The following is a 22159-nucleotide window of genomic DNA, read 5'->3' on the forward strand; positions in this document are numbered from 1 at the left end:
CTCCTTTAAATCCAAATCTGAAGCTTAACAAGGCATTCATATTTATGTCTCACAGTGCCAATCACAGAAGAAAATGTCAATAGGACAAAAAAAAGTGTCAGTGTCATCTCTTACCTTTCAGTTGGTCAATGCTGCTTTTATGCTGTTACCTAGTATCCATAGCCAATGCCTTGTAATGTACATCAGACTTGACTTCCTAGGCTCTAAAGTTGCCTATCCCCATCAAATTCTCTTGCGGAATTGCTCAGCAAATAAGCAGTTTGAGATTGGATAGAACTCATTCAGATTTTGGTGTTCATGAATAGTAATTTTGGCTGGAAAGAGCTTGTGCTTATAGAGTTGTGCTATCATCTAAGTTGAAATAGATGCCACCACATACCTACCCGCATAATCTAGCAACAGGAAATATCCTCATTTTGGTAAGAGGTACTTTCTCTTCTAACATGAAGACTTTTGAATCTCAGCAAACATATTCCTTTCTTGTAGCAATCTTGTTTTTAAGAAAGTACATGGATTTAAGAAAGTAAACATTAGTGTGATTCTTATACTATATTCAAGAGTAGTTTCATGTAGTACTTATTCTAACATAGGTGTTTTTGAAAAGGAAATAGTAAATAGCATCTATAAGCATTTACTGTGTTCTTGGGTTGGAAGACTCAATATTGTTAATTGATCCATGTATCAATTCAGTACAATTGATAGTATACAATAGTAGAAAAACTTATTTCTTCTATCTGAATGCCTCTATCTGGTGAACTTCTATGGATCCTTTAAGACTTCCTGAGTATTTTATACATTCTCTAGTTACAGCACATACTGCATATATTAAAATGATTAATTTACTCATATTATCCACTAGATTGTGAGCTCATGTAGTATTTGTTATATGGCTCTGTGTTTCTCCTCCTTTTTTTGGTACTTGGAAACAATAGTAGACACTGGAGAAATGTTTACTGCATTAAAAGCAAAAAAGAAAAGTGGTTAACTTTGAGATAATGTGGCTATAATGTGTTTATGAAATAATAATTCCATGTAGAAATTACCCTCTTTTACCAGATAAATTGTATCAAAGACAGAGTTCTGCTTCTGGAATAGCAGCAAACAATAGGAAAAGGGGAAGAAATTTCAGTTACAGTAGCATCAAAAGCCATAACATTTAGGAATAAATCTAACAGAGTATAAAACCTGTGTGTTGAGAAATAAGTAATATTGATAGAGAGAAATTAAAGATCTAAATAAATAGACAAATTTACTATGTTCTTGGGTTAGAAGACTCAATATTAACATGTTAGTTTTCTATAATTTGATCTGTATATAAATTCAGTACAATTCAAATACAAATTTCAGCAGTTTTTAAATAGAAATTGATAAGCTAAATTAAAAATTTATGTGGAAATGTAAACCACCTAGATTAGCCAAAGCAATTTTATAAAAGGTGAACAACATTGGAGAAATTATACTACCTGATTTTAAGACTAACTATGATGCCACAGTAATCAAGACAGTGTGTTCATGTATATCTTTACTGTAATTTTAAGTGATGTCTTATACTACTCATCTACTATAAGGTGATTATGTCACTAATTTTTAGTGCCCTTTTATAGATGTGAAACATCTCAATATAAGGTTTCACATATTTTGCAGGGAGGTTAATGGAAAGCCCTAATGGAGGTTAATGGATAAGGCCTTTAGAAACAGATAGTTCCAATTCTGTAACTAATCATGGTTTTGGCAAATTACATCCCTTCTCTAAGCCTGTTTCCTCACCTGGAAAAGAGAATAACTCTTTGTAGACTTATTATAAGGATTAAATGAAATAGCCTTAAGGTACTGGTGTAAACCTGGCATGTAGTAGGTACTTAGTAAATAGGTTTGTTACATAGGAATACACGTGCCATGGTGGTTTGCTGCACCCATCGACCCATATCTACATTAGGTATTTCTCCTAATGTTATCCATCCCTAGCCCCCTCATCCCCTGACAGGCCCCAGTGTGTGATGTTCCCCTCCTTGTGTCCATGTGTTCTCATTGTTCAACTCCCACTTATGAGTGAGAACACATGGTGTTTGATTTTCTGTTGTTGTGTTAGTTTGCTGAGAATGATGGTTTCCAGCTTCATCCATGTCCCTGCAAAGGACATAAACTCATCCTTTTTTATGGCTACATAGTATTCCATGGTGTATATGTGCCACATTTTCTTTAGTCTATCCCTGATGGGTATTTGGGTTGGTTCCAAGTCTTTGCTATTGTGAACAATGCTCCAATAAAGATACGTGTGCATGTGTCTTTATAGTAGAATGATTTCTAATCCTTTGAGTATATGCCCAGTAATGGGATTGCTGGGTCAAATTGTATTTCTAGTTCTAGATCCTTGAGGAAACACTATACTATCTTCCACAATGGTTAAACTAATTTATATTCCCAGCAACAGTGTAAAAGCCTTCCTATTTCTCCACATCCTCTCCAGCATCTGTTGTTTCCTGACTTTTTAATGATCACCATTCTAACTCACATGAGATAGTATCTCAATGTGGTTTTTATTTGCATTTCTCTAATGACCAGTGATGACGAGCTTTTTTTATGTTTGTTGACTGCATAAATGTCTTCTTTTGAGAAAGGGTCTGTTCATATCCTTTGTCCACTTTTTGATGGTTTTTTTTTTTTTCTTGTAAATTTGTTTTAAGTTTTTTGTAGATTCTGGATATTAGCCCTTTGTCAGATGGATAGATTGCAAAAATTTTCTCCCATTCTGTAGGTTGCCTGTTCACTCTGATGATAGTTTCTTTTGCTGTGCAGAAGCTCTTTAGTTTAATTAGATCCCATTTGTCTATTTTGGCTTTTATTGCCATTGCTTTTGGTGTTTCTGTTGTGAAGTCTTGGCCTATGCCTGTGTCCTGAATGGTATTGCCTAGGTTTTCTTCTAAGGTTTTTATGGGTTTAGATCTTACATTTAAGTCTTTAATCCATCTTGATTTAATTTTTTGTATAAGGTGTAAGGAAGGGGTTCAGTTTCAACTTTCTGCATATGGCTAGCCAGTTTTCCCAACACCATTTAATAAACAGGGAATCCTTTCCCCATTGCTTGTTTTTGTCAGGTTTGTCAAAGATCAGATGGGTGTAGATGTGTGGTGTTATTTCTGAGGCTTCTGTTCTGTTCCATTGGTCTATATCTCTGTTTTGGTACCAGTACCGTTGTTGTTTTGGTTACTATAGCCTTGTAGTATAGTTTGAAGTCAGGTAGTATGATGCCTCCAGCTTTGTTCCTTTTGATTAGGATTGTCTTGGGTATGTGGGTTCTTTTTTGGTTCCATATGAAATTTAAAGTAGTTTTTTCCAATTCTGTGAAGAAAGTCAATGGTAGCTTGATGGGGATAGCAGTGAATCTATAAATTACTTTGGGTAGTATGGCCATTTTCACAATATTGATTCTTCCTATCCATGAGCATGGAATGTTTTTCCATTTGTTTGTGTCCTCTTTTATTTCCTTGAGCAGTGGTTTGTAGTTCTCATTGAAGAGATCTGTCACATCCCTTGTAGGTTGTTTTCCTAGGCATTTTATTCTCTTTGTAGCAATTGTGAATAGGAGTTCACTTATGATTTGGCTATTTGTCTATTATTGGTGTATAGGAATGCTTGTAATTTTTGCACATTGATTTTGTATCCTGTAGGAGCAGCTTTTTCAGTTTCCTGAGACTTTGCTGAAGTTACTTATCAGCTTAAGGAGATTTGGGGCTGAGATGAGGGGGTTTTCTAAATACACAATCATGTAATCTGTGAACAGAGACAATTTGACTTCCTCTTTTTCTAGTTGAATACTATTTATTTCTTTCTCTTGCCTGATTGCCCTAGCCAGAACTTCCAATACTATGTTGAATAGGAGTGGTGAGAGAGGGCATCCTTGTCTTGTGCCGATTTTCAAAGAGAATACTTCCAGTTTTTGCCCATTCAGTATGATACTGTTGGTTTGTAATAAATAGCTTTTGCTATTTTGAGTTACGTTCCAACAATAACTAGTTTATTGAGAGTTTATAGCATGGAGGGTTGTTGAATTTTGTAGAAGGCCTTTTCTGCATCTATTGAGATAATCATGTGGTTTTTGTCATTGGTTCTGTTTATGTGATGGATTACATTTATAGATTTGTGTATGTTGAACTGGCCTTGCATCCCAGGGATGAAGCCAACTTGATTGTGATGGATAAACTTTTTGATGTGCTGCTGGATTCAGTTTGCCAGTATTTTATTGAGAAATTTTGCATCAATGTTCATCAGGGATATTGGCCTGAAATTTTCTTTTTTTGTTGTGTCTCTGCCAGGTTTTGGTATCAGGATGATTCTGGCCTTATAAAATGAGTTAGGGAGGCTTCTCCCTTGACTATTGTTTGGAATAGTTTCAGAAGGAATGGTACCAGCTCCTCTTTGTACTTCTGGTAGAATTCGGCTGTGAATCTGTCTGGTCCTGGACTTTTTTTAGTTGGTAGGCTATTAATTACTGCCTAATTTCAGAACTTGTTATTAGTCTATTCAGGGATTTGACTTCTTCCTTGTTCAGTCTTGGGAGGGTGTATGTGTCCAGGAATTTATCAATTTCTTCTAGATTTTCTAGTTTATTTGCATAGCGGTGTTTATAGTATTCTCTGATGATAAATCCCATCAAAAAGTGGGCCAAGGACATGAATAGACAGTTTTCGGAAGAATATATACAAATGGCCAACAAACATATGAACGAATGCCATTACTAATCATCAGGGAAATGCAAATCAAAACCACAATGAGGTACTACCTTACTCCTGGAAGAATGGCTATAATAAAAAAATAAAAAAAAACAGTAGATGTTGGCATGGTTGCAGTGATCATGAAACACTTCTACACTGCAGGTGGGAATGTAAACTATTACAGCTTCTATGGAAAACAGTGTGGAGATTTCTTAAAGAACTAAAGGTAAAACTACCATTTGATCCATTACTCCCATTATTATCTACCCAGAGGAAAAGAAGTCATTATATGAAAAAGATACTTGCACACACATTTATAGCAGCACAATTCACAATTGCAAAATCGTGGAACCAGCCTAAATGCCTATCAATCAATGAGTGGATAAAGAAACTGTGGTATAGGCCAGGAGTGGTAGCTCATACCTGTAATCCCAGCACTTTGGGAGGCTGAGGCAAGCAAATCACGAGGTCAGGAGTTTGAGACCAGCCTGGCTAATGTTGTGAAACTCTATCTGTACTGAAAGTACAACAATTAGAACCTGGGAGGCGGAGGTTGCAGTGAGCAGAGATCATGCCACTGCACTCCAGCCTGGTGACAGAACGAGACTCTGTCTCAAGAAAAAAACAAAACAAAACAAAACTGTGGTATATATGTATGATGGAATATTGCTCAGCCATAAAAAGGGATGAATTAACGGCATTCACAGTGACCTGGATGAGACTGGAGACTATTATTCTAAGTGAAGTAACTCAGGAGTGGAAAACCAAACATCTTATATTCTCACTGATAGGTGGGAGCTAAGCTATGAGGCCGCAAAGGCATAAGAACGACACGGTTCACTTAGGGACTTGGGGGGAAGAGTGGGAATGGGGTAAGGAATAAAAGATTACAAATAGGTTGCAGTGTATACTGCTCGGGTGATGGGTGCACCAAAATCTCACAAATCACCACTAAAGAACTTACTCATGTAAAAAACACCACCTGTATCCCAGTAACCTATGGGGAAAAAAAAAAAAGAAAAGAAATACTGAGGACAGAGGAACATACGAAATTGCCCCATGAGTAGGCAGTCAGCAAAATCCAGAGTGCAGAACACTACTGGCCCAGACAGCCTGCTTTCATCAGTAGATAAATTGTAAGGAAAAGAAAGTGGTGGAAGGAGTCTTCAGACTAAAAGAGACTGGAAACTTATTAAATTTTAAAATGGGTAAATCACAGTGTACATTCAAAGTGATTAAAATGGTAAATTTTATGTTGTATATCTTACCACAATTTAAAAAAACATAACAGGGGCAAGACTAACCTGTATATCTATGGGGCAGGTAGAGGAACTTCTGTGGTGTCTGGCACAGTTTTATTTCTTGACCTGGATGATAATTTCAAGATTGTTAGCCTTATAGTAAGTCACTCAGGTATATATTTGTTTTATGTGATTTTCTGTATCTGTGTTTTAGAGTAATTTTAAAAAGCAGATTGGAAGCTCTATGTACATAGTTGGGGATTGCTGGCAGTGGTCTTTACTGTGGGATGGTGTATGTGGGCAGACTTTTTAACTGGTGGAACCTCTGATGTCAGTCTCTTTAGCTCATCAGTTCTCATATGCACAGGACCCTTGTACATGCTTAAAAAATGAGTAAGAACCACGAAGAACTTTTGTTTATGTGGGTTACCTCTGTCAATATTTACTATAATAGAAATTAAAACTGAATTTAAAAATATTAATTCATCAAAAATAATAGTAAACCCATTACATGCTAATATAGATAATATATTTTTTATGAAAAATGACTATTTTATAAATAAAATATTGGAAGAGTGACATTACTTTACATTTTTGTGAATCATTTTAATGTCCAGCTTAATAAAAGACAATTGGATCCACATTATTTCTGCTTTTGATATCTTACAGTATCACATATGGTACAGCATTTGAAAACTCCATTGTGAACTTATGAGAGAATTAGAGTAAAACAGGCAAATGACGTTGTAGTATTATTTTGCAAATAGATTTGACCTTGCTCACGCTCTGAGAGGAGGGACTCTTAGGGGTTCCTGGACTACACTTTGAGAACCAGTGTTATAGCTGTTTTTCTCTTGAGCTGGTCAGATTTTTCCAGGGAAGACTTTCCTGCCTGGAAAGCTGACTGTCAACATTCCTGACCATCAGTCTTCTAACTAGCAGCATTCTGGAACCCAAAGAGAGAAGAAAGCTGTAAACTTTCATTTTATTCCTCGGTTGTTAGCATGGTAGTCTGTAAAAAACTATTCTGGTATCTCAGTGAAGGAAGCTTGTATTTTAAGGTTCTGTCTCCTATGCAAGGTATAGGAGAGGATGAGAGAAGTCTAATTGCTATTTTAAGCACTGCCCTCCTGTTGACTTGCAGAAGTACCAAAATCAACTAATTTTATCGTCTTTTGGGAATTCTGTCATGGAAGTTTGGTTGTTTTTCATTTTTTCCTATTTCTGGCCAAAATTCAGCTTTTTGGGTCTGTTTTTAGTGCCTAACTCCCATCTGCTTTCTAGCATTTGTCTCCTCTTCTTTCTTGTTCTTTTGGATTTATGCCTTTAAAAAACAAACACAGAACTCTCTAAGGTTTGTTGTTTCATTTGGGGACATAGTAGGTCTCAAGGTACCACCTTTAGTCGGAAATCCCAGCAGTGCCATTTAAGTGGTTGTTTCTCTAGCACTTACTTGTATTTTGTGGTAGTCCATTATTTTCATGGGATAAATGCATGTTCTTAGACAGGCTTTGCCTCTCCTATCAGATAATCCTCATTTCCATATTGGGAAGGATTCTGGTGATATTACCCAGCATCCTTGTGAGTCTGAACAAATCAAGTGAAGCTGCCTCTGCTGAAGCAGTAACCACTCATGCAGCAGATCAAGAAAAACAAAGTTGCTAAGGCCCCCAAAAGATAGTCTCATTAGCAGAGAACAAACTGTCTTCATCTGTTGTTCTCACCAAGTAACTGTAAAGAACCATGTCCAGATATCACTGTCTTTCCTGCAGGAAGATTATTTATTACTAACTTTACAGAGATTCTTTGAGGTTCTTTGAGAATACAACGGATAAATCCAGACCTTAGTATCAATTGAGCAGGGAAGGAATTAAGATACCTTATCCTCCTAAGACAGTGGTCTTAGGCTTTGGTGTTTATTAGAGTCATCTGGAGGGCTTGTTAAAATTCAGAGTGCTGGGCTCCACTCTCAGAGTTTCTGATTCAGTAGGTTTGGGTAGGTTTCAAGAATTTGCATTTCTAGTAAGTTTCTGATAGACTGGGGATTATACTTGGAGGACTGCTGTATACAAGAGCTAACCATGAAACTTCCCAAAAGAAGGAATTTAGTGAAAGCACGGTTATTGTTTAATACAGTTTTTTCTGGTGAAGTAGGTAAACTCTTTAATTAAAGTTTTAACATAGAGAACAGAATATGAATAAAACAAAATGTCACATGCTACAAGTGAAGTCCTGAAATGTCACATGCTCTGAACAGCCCAAGTTTATGATTTATATCTCTGGTTTCAGTTGCTTGACAGGCTGTGTTTATGAGAGTCAGTAAGCAAACAATTGACAACTATACCACATAGGAATATAAGTTCCATTGTACTTTAGAGGCATGTTGGCATTAAACATCATCTTGTCCAATTCTTTATAAACATGAAAAGAATGATCTCTGACACTTTTTTCCTATGAAATTCTTCTGTGTTCTTTTCTTTTGAAGAAATACAGTTTATGAAAATGTATATATTGTCTAAATTCCTTATTAAACTATCCCTTGTGGTTGAGGAACTTAAGATCTCATGAGAAAAATAAGGTTGGAAGACTAAGATTGAGAGTAAACTCATAAAACTTTTTTCTTTCCTTTCCTTTCCTTTTTTTTCTTTTTCTTTTAGAGGCAGGGTTTCACTTTATCTCCCAGGCTGGAGTGCAGTGATGTGATCATGGCTCACTGTAACTTCAAACTCCTGGGCTCAAGCAGTCCTCCTGCCACAGCCTCCTGAATAGCTGGGACTACAGGCAGCACCCCCACACCCACTCCTGGCTCTTTTTTTTTTTTTTTTCCCTTCAGTAGAGATGGGAGTCTTACTGCATTGCCTTGGCTGTTCTCAAACTCCTGGCCTCAAGCCGTCCTCCCACTTCGTCCTCCCAAAGTGCTGGTATTACAGGTGTGAGCCACTACATTCAGCTGAAAACTCATAAAACTTTATGAGTGAACTCATAAAAATAGGAGTATTTTAGTGTTTGCTAAAATAATAAAGATACTTTTTCAAAAGGGAATGTCAACATTTTATAAATTTAAAAACTACTAAAAAGCATTTATTAGCCTTCAATTGCTTGAAATCTTTTAGAGTCTCCCTGTTAGTACTTTCTATTAGATTCTCATAAAATTCTTATAAAATTTGTTTTGTTTTGTTTTGAAACAGAGTCTCGCTCTTTTACCCAGGCTGGAGTGCAGTGTTGCAGTCTTGGCTCACTGCAGCCTCCACCTCTCAGTTTCAAGCGATCCTCCAACCTCAGCTTCCCGAGTTGCTGGGACCACAGGTGTGTGACACTGTGGCAATTTTTTTGTATTTTTAGTAGAGATGGGGTTTCACCATGTTGGCCAAGCTGGTCTTGAACTCCTGACCTTAGGTGATTCACCCACCTCAGCCTCCCAAAGTGCTGGGATTACAGGCGTGAGCCACCGCCCCTGGCCTGCAGTGGTTGTTTAGTCTCCCATTCACATGTTCAACTTCTCTCTGATGCTTTGGCTTGAAGTTGTTTACTCCTGGCATATTTTGATAGTTATGATATTAAAGGTTATGAGGGACCTTTTAGAGCTCTGCTTAACTTACCAATGGCTGAGTTATGCTTTTTCAAGCATCACTATAATGTTGGGTATGGTCATTTGCCTTGGCTTCTGGGTGCTTTCAGTGGAAAGGACTCATGAGTTCCTTGGTTATAGATAGCCTTTGTGCGGTGGCTTTCTCAAATGCCAGTAGTAGTATTGATGTCCTGGGCATATGAGCAGGCTCACTACCTCCTACAGGGCTGGGTTTGCAGAGGTCTCAGAAAACTTGTCTCATTCTCCAGTGCTGTACCCTTTGTCAGCAGGCTTTGTATTGGGTTGTGCAGTTTGACCTTCAGGCCTTTAGGTGGCACTATTATCAATAGGGTGCAGAGATCTCTGATGTAGTGATTTCCTTTCTTTTGAATAAATGCCCACTAGTAGGATTGCTTAATCATATGGTAGTTCTCTTTGTAGTTTTTTGAGGAATCTCCATACTGTAATCCATAGAGGCTGTGCTAGTTTACATTCCCACCAACAGTGTGTGAGCATTTTTGCCAGAACTTACTACTATTTTTTCTTTTTCTTAATAGCCATTCTGACTGGGATGAGATGATATTTCATTATGGTTTTGATTTGCATTTCCCTGATTAGGATGTTGAGAATTTTTTCATATATTTCTTGGCCATTTCTATGTCTTCTTTTGTGAAATATCTATCTGTTCAGATCACTTGTCCATTTTTTAATAAAAAATATTTTTGCTGTTGGAAATGTTTGAATTCTTTGCATATTCTGGACATTAATCCCCTGTCAGAAGAATAGTTTGCACATGTTTTCTTCCATTGTGTAGGTTGTCTATTCACTCTTTTGATTGTTTCCTTTGCTGTGCACAAGCTTTTGGTTTGATATAATGGTATTTATTTTTACTTTAGTTTCCTGTGCTTTTGAGGTCTTATTCATAAAATCTTTTTCTAGACCAATATCCTGAAGCATCTTCTCAGTGTTTTCTTCTAGGAATTTTGTAATTTTGAGTCTTACGTTTAAGTCTTTGATCCATTATTTTTTTTCAATTAGGATTTGAATGTGGAATTTTAAATTTTCTTTTTTTCTTCCTTTTTTCTCAAATTTAACTTTAAGTTGTGGGATACATGTGCGGAACGTGCAGATTTGTTATGTAGGTATACACGTGCCATGGTGGTTTGCTGCACCTATCAACCCATCATCTAGGTTTTAAGCCCCACATGCATTAGGTAGTTGTCCTAATGCTCTCCCGCCCCTTGCCTCCCACCCCCTGACAGGTCCCAGTGTGTGATGTTCCCCTTGCTGTGTCCATGTGTTCTTATTGTTCAACTCCCACTTGTGAGTAAGAACATGCAGTGTTTGGTTTTCTGTTCCTGTGTTAGTTTGCTGAGACTGATGTCTTCCAGCTTCATTCTTGTCCCTGCAAAGGACATAAACTCATTCTTTTTTATGGCTGCATAATATTCTGTGGTGTATATGTGCCACATTTTCTTTATTTAGTCTATCATTGATGGGCATTTGGGTTGGTCCCCAAGTCTTTGCTATTGTAAATAGTATTGCAGTAAACATATGTGTGCTTGTGTCTCTATAGTAGAATGATTTATAATCCTTGAAGGATATGAACAGGCACTTCTTATAAGAAGACATTTATGTGGTCAATAAACATATAAAAAAAAACCTCATCATCACTGGTCATTAGATAAATGCAAATGAAAACCACATTGAGATACCATCTCATGCCATTTAGAATGGCATTATTAAAGTCAGGAAACAACAGATGCTGGTGAGGCTGTGGAGAAATAGGAACACTTTTATACTGTTGGTGGGAGTGTAAATTAGTTCAACCATTGTGGAAGACAGTGTAGTGATTCCTCAAGGATCTAGAACAAGAAATTCAATTTAACCCAGCAATCCTTTTTCAGTTAGGATTTTGATGTGGCATTTGATCCATTTTCAGTTGATGTTTATATAGAGTCAGAGGTGAGGATCTAGTTTCATTCATCTGCATATGGATATCCAGATTTCCCAGCACCATTTATTTAAGAGATTGTTCTTTCCTAATGAATATTTTTGGTGCCTTTGTCAGAAATCAGCTGACCATAGATATGTAGGTTAATATCTGGGTTCTGTATTCTGTTCCATTGGTCTTTGTGTCTTTTTTAAATCACAGTACCATAGTGTTTTGGTTACTATAGCTTTGCAGTATATTTTGAAGTCTAATAGTGTGATACCTTCAGTTTGTTCCTTTTGCTCAGGATTGCTTTTGCTAATTTGGTGTCTTTTGTACTTGTACATGAATTTTAGGATTTTTTTTCTATTTCTATGAAAAATGTCATTGATATTTTGATAGGGGTTGCACAGAATTTGTAGATTTCTTTGGGTAGTATGGTCATTTTGACAATATTTATTTTTCTAGTTCATGAACATTGAGTATCCACTATTTTTTTTTTTTGGCATCTTTTGCAGTTTCTTTCTTCAGTGTTTTAGTTTTCCTTGTAGAGATCTTTTACCTCCTTGGTTAAGTTTATTCCTAGATATTGTGGGTTTTTTTGGTAGTTAGTAAATAGAATTCCTTCCTTCACTTCCTTCCCTTCCTTCCTTCCTTTGTTGTTTGTGTATAGAAATGCTGCTTATTTTTGTACATTCATTTTGTTTCCTGAAACTTTACTGGATCCATTTACCAGTTCTAAGAGTTTTATGGTAGAGTCCTTATGTTTTTCAATATATAAGATCATTTTGTCTGCAACCAGGGACTGTCTGATTTCTTCCTTTCCAATGTGGATTCCTGTCGTTTCCCTTGCCTAATTGCTCTGGCTAGGACTTCCAGTACTATAGTGGTGAGTGTGGGCATCCTCATCTTGTTATATCTTGAAAATATTTGAGCTTCTTCACATTCAGTCTGATGTTAGCTATGGGTTTGTGATATTTTGCCTTTATTGCATTGAGGTACTTTCCTTATATACCAAATTTATTGAGAGTTTTTTTTTTTAATCATGAAGGGGGTTGTTGAATTTCACCAAATGCTTTTTCTGCATCTGTTGAGATGATCATATGTTTTTTGTCCTTCATTTTGTTGATGTGATGTATCGTGTTTACTGATTTGCATGTGTTGAACCATCTTTGTATCCTTGTGAGATATATCCTACTTGATCATGGTGTATGATCTTTTTGATGTGATGTTAGAAGATTCAGTTTACTAATATTATGTTGAGGATTTTTGCATGTGTGTTCATTAGAAATATTGGTGTGTAGTTTTCTTTTTTTGTTATGTCCTTATCTGGTTTCAGTGTCAAAATTATGCTGGCTTTGTAAAGTAAGTTTGAAAGAATTCTCTTCTCTTCAGTTTTTTTTGGAATCGTTTGAGAATTGGTAGTGTTGTTGTTGTTGTTCTTGTTTTGTTTGTTTGTTTTGAAAATGTTTGGTAGAATTTAGCTGAGAAGCCATCCAGTCCTGGGGTTTTCCTTGTTGGGAGGCTTTTTATTACTGATTTGTTATCATTACTTTTTATTGATCTGTTCAGGTAGTTTCTTTTTGGTTCAGTCTTGGTAGCTTGTATGTATCCAGGAATTCATCCATTTCCTCTAGGTTTTAAAATTTATTGGCATATGGTTGTTCATAATAGTTTCTAATGATCCTGTGTATTTCTTTAGTATCAGTTGTGACAGCTCCTTTTTTGTTTTTGATTTTGTTTACTTGGGTCTTCTCTCTTTATTCTTAGTCTAACTAATGGCTTATTGTTTATCTTTTCAAAAATTCAACTTTTTGTTGATCTTTTATATTTTAAAAATCTCAATTTTGTTTAATTCTGCTCTAATTTTTATTATTTCTTTCCTTCTACTAATTTTGGGTTTGACTTGCTTTTGGGTTTTTAATTTTTCTAGTTTAAAACTTGTTTTAGATACTAGGTCTGCTTGCCATGTTGCCCCGGCTGGGGTGCAGTGGCTTTTCACAGCCGCAATGAGAGTGTGCTGTAGCCTCAAACTCCTGGCCTCAGAGCAATCCTTCCCAAGCCTTCTGAGTATCTGGGACTATAGGTGTGTACCACTATACCCAGTTTTTTTCCTAGATTCTTAAGATGAATCATTCGGTTATTAGAAATCTTTTAACTTTTTTGATCTAGGCATTTATTTCTGTAAACTTGCTTCTTAATTGTGCTTTTGCTGTATCACATAGGGTTTGGTATTTTGTGTTTTTGTTTTTACTTGTTTCAAGGAATTTTAAAATTTCCTTGTTAATTTCTTCCTTCACCCATTGTCAGTCAGGAGGATGTTGTTTAATTTCCATGTATTTTTACAGTTTTGAATATTCTTGTTATTGATTTCCAGTTTTATTCCATTGTGGTCACATAAGACACTTGATATGATTTCAGTTTTTAAAAATTTTTGAGACTTGTTTTGTGTCCTAATATATGGTCATTCCTGTAGAATGTTCCATGTGCTGATAAAAAGAATGTGTATTCTATTGCTGTTGGGTGAAATGGTCTGTAGTTGTCTGTTAGGTCCATTTAGTCTGTAGTACAGTTTAAATGCAATGTTTCTTTGTTGCTTTTCTGTCTAGATGATCTGTCCAATGCTGAAAGTGGGGTGTTAAAGTTCCCAACTATTATTTTATTGAGGTCTGGCTCTCTTTTTAGATCTAATAATGTTTACTTTATATATCTGGTGCTCCAGTATTGGGTGCATATATATTTGCCATTGTTATAGCTTCTTGCTGAATTGATACCTTTATTATAACGTCCTTCTTTGTCTCTCTTTATCACGTTTTACTTAAATAGTCTGTATTATCTGATATAAGAATAGCTACTCCTGCTTACTTTTTGTTTCTGTTTGCATTGATTTTTTTTTTCCATCCCTTCACTTTCAGTCTTTGTGTATCTTTTACAGGTGAGGTGGGTTTTTATTTAGCAGCATATAGTTCCATTTTTTAAAAAAAAAATTTCATTCATTTATTCAGTCTCTTTTTGGGGAATTTAATTTGTTTACATTCAAAGTTATTTGTTGGTAGGTGAGGACTTACTCCTGTCATTTTATTGATGGTTTTCTGGTTGTATATTCTTTGTTCTTTAATTCTCCTTATTCTTTATTTTTGTGGCTTAGTGGTTTTCTGTAGTGATAAGGTTGGATTCCTTTCTCTTTCATGTATCAGCTCTACGAGTGAATTTTATAACTTCATTTGTTTTCATCATGGTGGTTATTGTCTTTCACTTCCAGGTCTAAAACTCTTGAGTGTTTTTTGTAGGGCTAGTCTTCCCTTAGTTTTTGCTTATCTGAAAAAGCCTTTGTTTTTCTTCATTTCTGAGGAATAGCTTTGCTTATATTTGATAAAGAGTATTAAAGCAATGTTCTTTACTGGCAGAATTTTTCTTTTAGTACATTGAACATATTATTCCTCCCCCTACCCCCAACCTATAAGGTTTCTGCTAAGATATCTGCTGTTGGCCTAATGGGTATTCCCTTGTATGTGACTTGACATTTTTTTCTTGCTGTTTTTAGAATTCCTTGTATTTGACTTTTGACAGTTTCACTATAATATGGCTCAGAGAGGACCTGTTTGGGTTGAATCTTTTTGGGGACTTTAAGCTTCTTAGATCTGGATGTTCATCTCTTTCCCAAAACTTAGGAAATTTTTTGCTATTATTTCATTAAATATGTTTTCTATACCTTTTTCCTTCTCTTCTCCATCTGGAATTCCAAAGTGCAAATATTTGTTCATTTAACAGTGTCCCATTCATTCTGTAGGCGTTGTTTATTTTTTTTGTCTGCATGAGTTATTTCAAAAGGCCTACCTCCAAGTTCAGAAATCCTTTCCCCTGCTTTGTCTATTTTGTTGTTGAAGCTCTTGATTGCATTTTTTAATTTTATTCATTGCATTCTTCAACTCTTAAGATTTGTTTTTTTTTTTTTTTAAATGCCATCTCTGTTGAATTTCTCATTCAAATCATGAATTATTTTCCTGATTTCATTAAACTGTTTAGCTATATTCTTTTTATCTCACTGAGCTTCCTTAAGATTATTATTTTCAATTCTTTTATGGCATTTCATGTATTTCCGTATGATTAGGGTGTGTTACTGGAGCATGATTGTGTTCTTTTGGAGGTATCATGCTTTCTTGCTTTTTCATGTTTGATGTGTTCCTTGACATTATTTATATGCATCTGGTAGAACAGTCACCTCTTCCAATTTGATGGAAGGTTTTGTCGGTTAGGTGGGGTATGTTGGCCTTGGTTCTAGGTGGATGCAGTACTGTAGTGTCTGTGCAGATTCTTTAGCTGTGACCCACTCTACTGATGTTTGTAAGTGCCCAGTGGCCTAGGCTGTGAGGATTTGTAGCAGTGGTGGTGCAGCTTTGCTGAGGTGGATGCACTGGACTGTTTCTCAAATTGGGGGCATGTGTGTGCACAGTATCAACCAACTTGGGGTCTTGCTTGCTGGGATTGGGGCCACAGGGATGTTTCTCAGGCCCTGGGTGCAGGCATGTTCAGTTGGCTTGGGGGTGTGTCTGCCAGAGGTGGACTAACTGGGCTGTTTCTTGTGCTTGGCACAGTGGTGTGCCTCTCAGCCAGCCAGGGGGTGTGTCCATGGGGGTTGAGCCCATGGGGCTCTTTCTTAGGCCCTAGGCATGATCATGTTACTGCTCAGCTGGCCCAGGGTTGTGTCTACTGAAAGTGAGTCTGCCAAGCTGTTTCTCAGGCCCTGGGCATGGGCACAAACCTGCTGGGAAGGTCTAGGGGCATGTATGCTGGGATTGGGCCCACTGGACTGTTTCTTATGCCCTAGCCTGGGCACAGGTCCACTGGGTAGGCCTGGGGGCATGTCTATGGAGGTAGCGGGTGTTGGGCTATTTCTCAGGCTTAGAAGAGGTAGGTAGTTGCTCTACTGGCCTGAGGGCATGTCAGGTGCTCAGCGGCTCAGGGGCCCAGTATGGCCAGCTCAAGGGTCGGTATGTATGCTTTGGGAGAATTGCCAGACTGTTTCTCTGGCTGGAAGTATAGGCAGTTATGGTTGGTTTCCCTGCTGTGCCTGATCAGAGTCACAGCCAATCCTGGGCCCAGGTTCTGAGCAGCCAGGGTTGTGGCACTGCAGCCACCCATGTGGGTTCGGTGGGATCACAGAGCCGCTGGAGAGGTGCATTTGCTACTGGGCCCCAGAGCAGGCCCCTGAGGGGTGAGAGTACATATCTCATGTTTCTAATCCAGAGGAATGCAGCAATGTGAATCCACAGCAGGTCTCTAAAGTCGGTTCAGGGCTTGTGAGGACTGTGGAATTCTCCTGTAGTAAGGATTGTAGGTGTTTGCAGTGGTAATGGGGGCTGATGGGGTTCTGCTTACCTTTTCCCATCAAAGGAAAGTTTCTCCTCCTGACTTCAGGCAAGTCAGGGTTGGGGGGTGCAGGGGCATGGGGCAGCAGAGACAAAGGTGTCTCCATGCTGCTTTCTGGACTTTTGAGTGACTGCAGGTACCTCTCCGCTCCCCCACTTGCACTCCAGTGCTCTTCCTTTGACACTTCTGTTGAATGTTAACTGTTCATTTCCTGGTCCTTTCTTGGGGGGATGAATGCCAGGAATCTCTTGTCAGCCATCTTGCTGACATCACTCTTATATAACTTCCTTTCCTCGTCAAATGCTGTTTTTCATATTTATCCATGCTGATAGAAGTAAATCCATTTCTATTTTTTTTTTTTTATAGAGATGAGGTTTTGCCATATTGGGCAGGTTGGTCTCAAACTCCTGACCTCACATGATCCACCCACCTCAGCCTCCCAAAGTGCTGGGATTACAGGTGCAAGCCACCCAACCAAATTCATTTCTTTAACTCTGAATAGTAATATTTTGTTGCATAATTTAATCAGATTTGTTCCTTCTAGGAACAAAACAAAAGGAAATTAGGCTTTCCTCAAAGTTTTAATCCTTTTCTACATATTTAAGTTTCTGTAGGTCCTGGTTCTTAATTTTTGTGCCATATGCTTTTTTGACCTAGTAAATCTTCTGGATCCCTTCTCAAAATAGTGTTCATGTAGGCATAAAATACAGAGGAAACAAATTAAGTATTGATTAAAGTATTAAAAACCAAACTTATACAGATACCTTTAAATTACAACATCTATTGGTAACTCTGCCATAATTTTGAAGTAATGCTGAATTTAGACAGATTTTAAGATATTTCAATATTTGTAACATAATTTATACCAGGAAAGTCCCAGGTATTTTATACTGTTTTGTTTTGTTGCCTACATTCATAATTGATTGAAATTCTAAATTTCAGCTGGGGGTTACTAATTATTTTCCATCCAAGTTCACAAATTTTAACCATCTGCACAATTTTGTTGGGTGTGCACATTTTGTAATTGAAATGATTTTACTTTAGATTCCAACTACACTAAAATAATAGCTGAAATTTATTGACCTCTTACTGTGTGCTGGTACCGTGTCAAAATTATCACCCCCTATAATCATCAAAACAGTACAAAAGAGAGGGGTGCCATTTTAATCTCCATTTTTCAAATAAGGAAATCGAGGCTTTGGGAGGTAAAGTAACTTGCTTATGGGTCACACATGATGAAAAGAGCTAGGATTCAAATCCTGGCTGGCCAACTCCAACACTCAAGTTCCTCAGCACCATAATATAGAAGTCGTATTTCTGTAATTTAAAGAAGTCAAACTAAATTGATGTTATGATACAGGTTTTAGCTTCTGAGCAAACCAAGAGGATTTTCACATTATAGATGTTCATAAAAGGGAACATCAAGGACAAATTCAGCATTAAAATATATAATGAGTCTTGTAAGGTACATAGCAATTCATGGGGTATAGAAGACAATGTGAAATACACAATTCTAGTCTAATTCAAAGGTATCCCCAAATCTCCATTAGATTGCTTATGTAAAAGATAAAATGTCTTTACTTTATGGAGGCTGTGAATTACATAAATGACTAGCTTTCTCTTTCCTTTAGCAGGAAAGCCTAGGCCCAAGTATGTTGTCCGTCTGCTGTACTATCTAGATATTATTAATGCTGTATGTATATATGAATATGGGTGTGTGTATAATTTCATTTTGTTCCATTTATTATGCTCTTACTTCCTTCCCTTCCCCCCTCACTTTTAATTTATACCATCTTGCTGTACTTTATCCTTGTGCGCCATGGCACTGGCATATATTTACATGCATACCTACAGTACGTTGCTATGGCGGGCAGAATTCTAAGATGGCCCCCAATATCTCCATCCTCTGGGGGTATACACACCTTCGCTCAATTATCCAATCAAATATGAATCTAGGTGCTGCTCTGAAGGGATTTGCAGATGTAATTAAGGTTCCCAAAGTCTGGGGACTTTAAGAAAGGGAGATTATCTGGATGGGCGTGACGTAATTTAAAAGGGACTGGGCCTCTGATGAAAGAGCAAGTGTGAGAGGGATCTGAGGTGAAGGAGATTCTCACTGCTGACCCTGAAGATGATGGAGTGGGCTAGATGGCAAGGAATACAGATGGCCTTTAGGAGCTGAGAGCAGCTCCTGGCTGGACTAAATGAGATGTCTCTTCTCCTATTGCAAAAAGTTATCACAACCACTTGAATTTGGAAGAGGATCTTGAGCTCCAGATGAGAATACAGTCCAGCTGATACAATGATTTTAGCTAAGATACTGAACAGAGAAGCCAGCTACATCCTACCTGAACTGCTGATTACAGAACAGTGAGTAATAAATGAGCGATGTTTGAAGCCTTGAAATTTATGCTAATTGATTATGGCAGCAATAGAAAACTAAAATTGAATATTTTGCTTCACAAAACTGCAACTGTTATTTGTCAAATATTTATTGATGTTAAATCCACATTACACCAGCACAACAATCCAAAGTAGTATGATAGTACTTTTTTTTATAAATACAATATAAAGGTGGCAAAATAATACTAGTTAATCCCAAACCCAGCAAATTAGCAAAAAAAAGTCACATTCAGAAAGATTTGGCAAGTAAGACATAAGTCATAATTCTACAATAGAGATAGGTCCATGAGAGACTTTGTATGGTATCTTAAATCCCATCTTAGCAATGCATATACGTGTGGTCAGAGAAATTTGAACCACGCTGCATAGAACATCTGCCACCCGGTGCTCAAGCCTATTAATCACTGAAACCTTGGTTGGTTGTGTTCTTACAAAGAAGTAGAAAGCTGTACATGTGAAACAGTAATATGAAATATATGGGGTGGTACACAGATATAAAATCATTTTTAAAAATACTACGTATGAATTGAGTAACTGAGCTAAGAGAGGCCACTTATAAATAATGAAAGATATGTGTTTTACGTAAGGAATACAGTGTTTTCTTTTCATAGCAAAGTACCATTAAAGCCTCATGTTTTATACTACTAGGTTAAATTATTTTTTCTCCTTTTTAAAATTTATCAGTTCCGACTTAAAACCATCAAGTCTGGTCAGAATCAACTCAGTCTAGCTGATGCAAAATCATATGCATTCAAAAAGCAGTCTTTACCGAGATACCTTTACAAACCTTGGAATCCAGCACTTTCTCAAGGTAAGGTTTCATGGCAGTAGGGAAGTAAACTAGTAATTCCACTCACCACATCTTGGTGCCTTTGAAAAAATTCTTTATGGCACAAACCTGTTTTTGTCTCCCCTTGTCTCTCCACTTCCTTCAAGTAGACTAGATCCTATAGGCAGTTTCTCATTTATGCTACCTTGCAGTCTCAATCCATTTTCAACCTGCTCTACATACCTAAAATCTTCCCCTACTATACAAACTTCAGACACCACGATCTCCACAGCGTGTTTGCTCCACACTTCCAGCTGGCCCTAGGTTCCTCCAGTTGTGAATGGCAGTGTTTTTTTCACCTTTGTTTAAGATTAATTTTCAAGAAAACCAAAGAAAAGCCTGGCCTTTGCTACCTCTCCTGCACCTTCTACTTTTATCTAAATGGACACACTATAATTGTGCTGGTTGCATTTTCCTTCATTCTCTTCCCTTTTCCTTGCAGAACCATGATTCCTCCAAATACTATATATGCCTTGGTCATCTGGGTGGTTTGGATGCTTTTTGTGGAATGAACTGTAATATATTTCTGCTTTATTCAGAGCACTTTATATTACTCATATTTAAATTAGCCTTTTAATATGGTTTCCTACCAAGGTAGCATGAAAACACTACACATGAAGAAAAAAAAGTTAAGAACTAAGGTATTAACCTTGTTAGAAAACTCTTGATATTACTAAAATTTAAGGCAAGTAGTTCCTTCCTTTTAATATAAAAACAAACATTTGCAAAAAGACAAGGCATTTACTTGGATTTCTTTGTCATTTCTTCTTTTTTCATCCTTATGTATTGCACTTGGTTCACTGTATCTGTCTGAATACACTGCACTTCAGAACCATTGTAGTATTGTTTGTGGTACAACTGCCTCATTAAACATTTCACACTATCAATCAGGCTACACAGCACCTATATCTTGCGTTTAAAGGCACTTGTAGATGATAATACAAATTGTGATTACCTGTGAACAACTGATTTCCTTTAGTATTTTGGCATTTTAGGTCACTTTACTCACAGCAATTCCAAAGTTTTAAATTGGACAGTAAATGTGAATTTTCTGTGCAATGTGTATATTTCTATTATTAGCATCATCTACTTAAACTCTAAGTTTGGTATATCAAGTAAGAAAAATATTATTTTGGTGTTTTTTTATAATTAATTTCTTTTATAGCCAAAGTTATGTTTCTGCCTTTTACATAATGTGACAAAGGAATATGCTGGTCAAGGCAATGGCTGTTTCAGTGTTTCAGCTTTAACAAGAATGCTGGATTACAGGTCCTCACTTTCTACCAAGGCAGTATTCAGTGTCAGGGGAGATGGGCTGGCTTCTGGTTGGAACGCTGCTTTGATGTCTAGTCCCTGGTCCGAAAGTGCTGCATAGCGACTGGCTGAGGGCCGCACTTTTTTTGGCTTGGTGCTCTGTGACTGCTGATGCCACTGGGCTACAAAGAAAAAGAGTAATTATGATTTTTAATCAAGATAAACTTGGAAAGCCCTTAGATATTTCAAATAAATACAGAATGTCTAGATATATGCCAGGCACATACTCTGTGAAAGTCTGAACACATCCATATGGTAGGAACATGGAAAATTTAGGAACACTTCTTTTGCATTTTACTCACATGTTGCAGATTTACTGTCTGTCTGTCTATACAGGCTAGTGAGAATACAGCAGCTAGATTACAAAGGCCAAGTGTAGTTTATCGTCTTTTTTAAGTAAACACTGCAGCACAAGGAATCCTTTGGAATAGCTGATAAGCTTCCTAATTCTCATCCTCCCTCCCCTTTTAAAAGAATATTTTTTCTTCAATAATTATAGCACTTAGGAATTCTGGATGTGGATGCTTTAATACTAATAAATCAACTGAAAGGAATTGTATAGTAGGGAAAGTTGAGGCCACACATTTCTTGATGACCGTCAGAAAGTTATTTCAAGAAGCAGAAAATTTGAAATAAGTTCTTAATTTTTTTCTAGTTTTTTTTTAATGTCAATGGATCACATAATGCTTATTGTACACTACACTGTAAATTCCATGGGAACAATTTTCTTTAAATTTAGGATGCATGTACACAAATATACAAACACAAGTCTATTGCTGGCTGCCTAAG

The 22159-nt window shown here is 37.0% G+C and overlaps 2 protein-coding genes across 13 annotated transcripts in view; one reads left to right on the forward strand and one right to left on the reverse strand.

The window, feature by feature from the left end:
* Positions 1–22159, forward strand: part of CBR4 (carbonyl reductase 4) — a 141322-nt gene that overhangs the window by 56922 nt on the left and 62241 nt on the right. For 2 of the 8 annotated variants that reach the window (XR_010340603.1, XR_010340602.1), the window contains exon 5: positions 19059–19194. The exons of 5 other annotated variants lie outside the window; for them this stretch is intronic. Coding sequence is in view for 1 of the 3 variants with exons in the window: in XM_064371024.1 (XP_064227094.1) it covers positions 19059–19075 (17 nt within the window). In the remaining 2 variants the exon portion in view is untranslated. Of the gene's footprint in view, positions 1–19058; positions 21518–22159 lie in introns of those variants that run through there. One more of the 8 variants, XM_064371024.1, reaches the window with a different exon arrangement.
* The window catches only part of PALLD (palladin, cytoskeletal associated protein), a 463427-nt gene continuing 460568 nt past the window's right edge, over positions 19301–22159 (reverse strand). For all 5 annotated transcript variants that reach the window (XM_064371018.1, XM_064371019.1, XM_064371017.1 and 2 more), the window contains one exon: positions 19301–21492. In XM_064371018.1, coding sequence (XP_064227088.1) covers positions 21320–21492 — 173 coding nt within the window. In that variant the 3' untranslated portion in view covers positions 19301–21319. The remainder of the gene's footprint in view (positions 21493–22159) is intronic.

This window comes from Aotus nancymaae, unplaced genomic scaffold (assembly GCF_030222135.1).
Source record: "Aotus nancymaae isolate 86718 unplaced genomic scaffold, 86718_ANA_hifiasm-v0.15.2.pri h1tg000115l, whole genome shotgun sequence".
In the NCBI taxonomy this organism is placed as follows: domain Eukaryota; kingdom Metazoa; phylum Chordata; class Mammalia; order Primates; family Aotidae; genus Aotus; species Aotus nancymaae.